Source organism: Gracilinanus agilis, chromosome X (genome assembly GCF_016433145.1).
Source record: "Gracilinanus agilis isolate LMUSP501 chromosome X, AgileGrace, whole genome shotgun sequence".
Taxonomy (NCBI): domain Eukaryota; kingdom Metazoa; phylum Chordata; class Mammalia; order Didelphimorphia; family Didelphidae; genus Gracilinanus; species Gracilinanus agilis.
In genome coordinates this window covers 12,939,008-12,942,704 of record NC_058136.1, presented here as the reverse complement: position 1 = coordinate 12,942,704, position 3,697 = coordinate 12,939,008, and the positions used below count along the sequence as shown (strand labels likewise).

Sequence of the window (3,697 nt, the reverse complement as noted above, 5' to 3'; positions counted from 1 at the left end):
GACGTGGTGAATGAGTCTCGGCAGAATCCCTCAGGTCCTTCACTGGTGCCACCGGTGCACTCTTGAAGTTGGCCATCAGCACCAGGACTTCACTACCACCTGCGTTGGGTCCCTCCAGGTGCTGTAAATCTGGGAGGCAAACTGATCAAATGGGACTGTGCCAGAATACCAATGTACTGGCAGGGGGAGGCTGGCATACCCTTCTATGTTGGTAGTGAAAAGAGAATGATTAGCAACGTCTTCAAAAAGTACACAGATTTTAGGAAAGTGAAAAATGGGACCTTCCAGGAAGAGCCATTTCTCACTGCTCACCTTCTAGAGACAAACTAGAAAAGCTTTTGTTCTCCCAAGGCTCCCCTCCCACCCCTGCCCAAGTTCTGGGTTTTTCCTTAATGATTTCAGACAACAAAATTCAAGGAGAGAGTTGGAAGGGGCGCTGCATTGCTCTTAAGGCTGGTAAAGAAAGAACAGAAAAGGCCCTGCACGTTTCTCTTTCTTGGGACCAAGTGAGGCTGGAGTTCCTGACAAGTAGGCTTGAGTTTTAGCTCTCACTTAATCAAGAAGAGAAAAAGCATTTTATCTTTGTTTTTTAACCCAACAAACATCGAAAACAAGTATTTATGCTGATCTTCTATTCAAACACCACTCAAAGGAATTCTTCCATTGTAAAAACTCATATATGTGCCCAAGAAGCTCTGACTACTCTCTGTACCACCCCGAACCCTTTCTCATCCCATCCACTCCCCACCCCCCTCCCCATACCTTCCCCAAGCCCCATTTCCTTCCCACCCTTTCCACCCACCTGGCAGTATCAGCCAGGACAATAGAAAAGGCAATAGAAAAAGGCAATAGAAAAGGGCAATAGAAAAAGGCAATAGAAAAATTCCTGTTCAAGTTGGGACAGGGGGAGAAAAAAAGAGAGAAGAGAAAAGAAAAAGAGAAGAGGAAAGAAAACAAAGAAAAAAACTCATAGGAATTGAGGGGGGAGTTGGAAAAAATGTCCATCCACTCTGGGCTCCAAAAGTAAAGTCCAAAAACAAGAGTTCGAGACCGTTCCCACAGTCATCTTGGAGGTCAGGGGTCAGTTAGGGTCCCAATTGGTCATAACAGTACCTTCAGAATTTTCATTAAGGACTCAAGTTCATCTTGGTGAATCACTGGCAAAATCAAAATGCATTGTGCACGTTGAGAAACAAATCAAAAAGCATTTGCTCCTGTGGACAACAAAACAAAACCAAACAAAAAAAACGCCCAGAAGAAAACCAAGCAAACTCCCCCCCTCTTAAAAAAGTCAAACAAAAAAACTTCTCTGTGCTGGAGGCAAAACTGTGAGTCTGTCGTTTTTGAAACGAAAGTCCAATTGCTTTATGATTATGTAAAAAAAAATTATCCTGTACATCTTCCAAATTTGTGAAATGCTGCAAACAGTCTGAACAAGGAGGCTATCCAGGGGCCTCTCCAGTGCTTTCTTCATATGTCCAAGGACTCATCATAGATGATCACTTTTTTGGGGTCTTTCTTCTGCAAATCCCAGATGGATTTCATTTCAGCCATGTGGTATTCCACGGCGGCCCTGAAGTTGAAGGGTTCCCATTCACCTCTCTCCTCTGCTTCCTTCAAGATGGGGTCAAGGCTCAAGGTGAAGGGCTCTGAGGAATCTGACTGGTTTTCGTTGCGGAGAAGCATGAATGACCCTGTGCTGCGATGATCTGCCTTCTGCAGCTCATCTCTAAGACTGGGCAGCGGAATGAAGGCTTCATCACTCTCTTTCTTCAGAATGGCTGGTTTGACGATGCCCCCTAGACCTTGCGGATTCAGCCATTTGGTCACATCATAAACTTGGGGGCGCCGTAGGTGCTCAGCCCCAGCAGGGGGTCCTGCAGGCCCCTGGGAAGCCAGAGGGCTGGGGATGGGGTACTTGCCTGGCAGCGGAGGTGGTCCGACTTCAGCCTCCGATGCCATCTCCTGGGTACTCTCGGGTTCGGTGTCGAGCTCACTGATAAATGATAAGCCCCACTTGTTTTTGACGATCTCCCTCAGCTTTTGGGCTTCCATCTGGGAGGGCCTGGTGTTTGGCATCAGGTCCTCGGGTATGGTTGTCAGCACGGGGGCGCGGATAAAGAAGCGCTGTTCTAAGCTCGGGCAGCTTGGACCCATTTGGGGCATCGCCGACTTAAGGTTAGGAATGGGCCACTTCATGAGGCAAATGTCCATAGGCAAGTCCTGGCCACCGTATGGAAGCATGTTCTGTTCAGGTTTGTTATCGGGGCCCAGCGGATTGACCGGCCTCAGGGAAGCCCCAGGGACCTGCCTTTGGCCAGGTGCTACAATGGGGGACCCCACTAAAGCAGAGGAGGAAGGCAGCAACGGTAGTGATTCTGAAGTGGCCAGCCTCGGGGAGATGAAGGACCTGGGGACCTTGTAGAGGTTCTGTTTAACCTTGCTGGCATAAGTGACTTCCGGGACAGTGTAGTTGCTCCCTGGAAAAATGGCTGGCTGTTTGAAAAGGCCCCAGGTCTCCTCTTTAGGGACAGCGGGGGGCGTCGGCTTCATTCTGGACCACGTGTTCAGCCTCGGACTGTTCAGGCCGGGTTTGAAGGGCAAGGGCCTCTGCACATTACCAAAGCCAAATCTACTGTGGCCCGGGCCTGGCGCCCAGCTCCTAGAATTCCAAACTGGAGGCCGAGGGCTGCCTACTCGGAAGCCCCTGTGGTTCCCGCCAGTGAGCTTAAGGTTGTCAAACCTCTGCTGTAACGCGGGGAACCTGGGCACTCGGGACATCATGCTGGCCCTCGCTAAGTGGAAGTTTCCCCTGACTCTGGGGAGACTGCACCTGGCCCTCTGTTGCTTATGGGCCGAATAGCTGTCATCAGAGCCACTATCATTCTTATCTGCCTCCCTGTCCTCCTGGCTGCAAGCGAGAGAGCCAGAAGGCTTGGTTTTGACTCCGTTTAGAATTTCTCTGGGTGTCTTAGGCTTATTTGGGGCCTGCGCTTTTAGGGGCTTCTCCGCTACAGGTCTGGCCAGCTTTTTGTCGTCATTTCCCCTGAGGTTTGTGGGTCCGCTTTCTGCCTCTTCAGGGGCGCTGACTTCTACACTGGGCTTCATTTTTACAACGGGCTCAGTTTTCTGATGCTTGCCGTTAAACTCTAGGGCCTTGGGATCCTGGCTCACGCCCTGCTTCTCATTTTCTCGCTCCACTTTCCTGGGGTTCTGCACAGCCTTCTCTTGCTCCTTCTGGGGCTGGGCCTGGGGGTTGCCCTTGACCCTCTTATTCTGCCTCTGGACCGGTACCCGAGCCTGAAGCGGGATCTGCCTGCCCTCCATTGCCAGGAGCTGACACTTCCTGCTTGGGGAGACACCACCCAACCCTCTGCAGCTCTGTCTGGAATCTAATTCAAACAAGGAGAAGGAAAAGCAAAACTCAGAAAAGGGATCTGGGGGGGATTTCAGAGCCCTCCCACAATACAGTCCTCCCCCACCCCAACTTCCCAGCTCAGTCTTACTCTATAGGCCCAGAATGGTACTCACCTCAGCAGCACCTCCACACTTGCTCCTCTCTCTCCCGCTTCCTGAGCAGGCTCTTCTGCAAGGCTTACTACTTCCCAGAAGGTGGCATCAAAACTCAATATTCACAGTGAGTCCTCTTGTGGGATTGCACCAATAAGACGCCTTCACTCCTCCAGTCCAGCAAATG

General features: G+C 50.7%; 1 protein-coding gene across 1 annotated transcript; it reads right to left on the bottom strand.

Moving 5' to 3' along the window:
• Positions 1–1,470: 1,470 nt before the first annotated feature.
• Positions 1,471–3,327, bottom strand: LOC123253494 (nuclear fragile X mental retardation-interacting protein 2-like). Its single transcript, XM_044682680.1, has one exon. It carries the CDS (start codon positions 3,325–3,327, stop codon positions 1,471–1,473), a length of 1,857 nt encoding a protein of 618 aa, XP_044538615.1.
• Positions 3,328–3,697: the final 370 nt, after the last annotated feature.

What these genes read in the sequence shown, in the direction of transcription:
- LOC123253494 (XM_044682680.1), bottom strand. Translation starts at nt 3,327, where the DNA reads ATGGAGGGCAGGCAGATCCCGCTTCAGGCTCGGGTACCGGTCCAGAGG.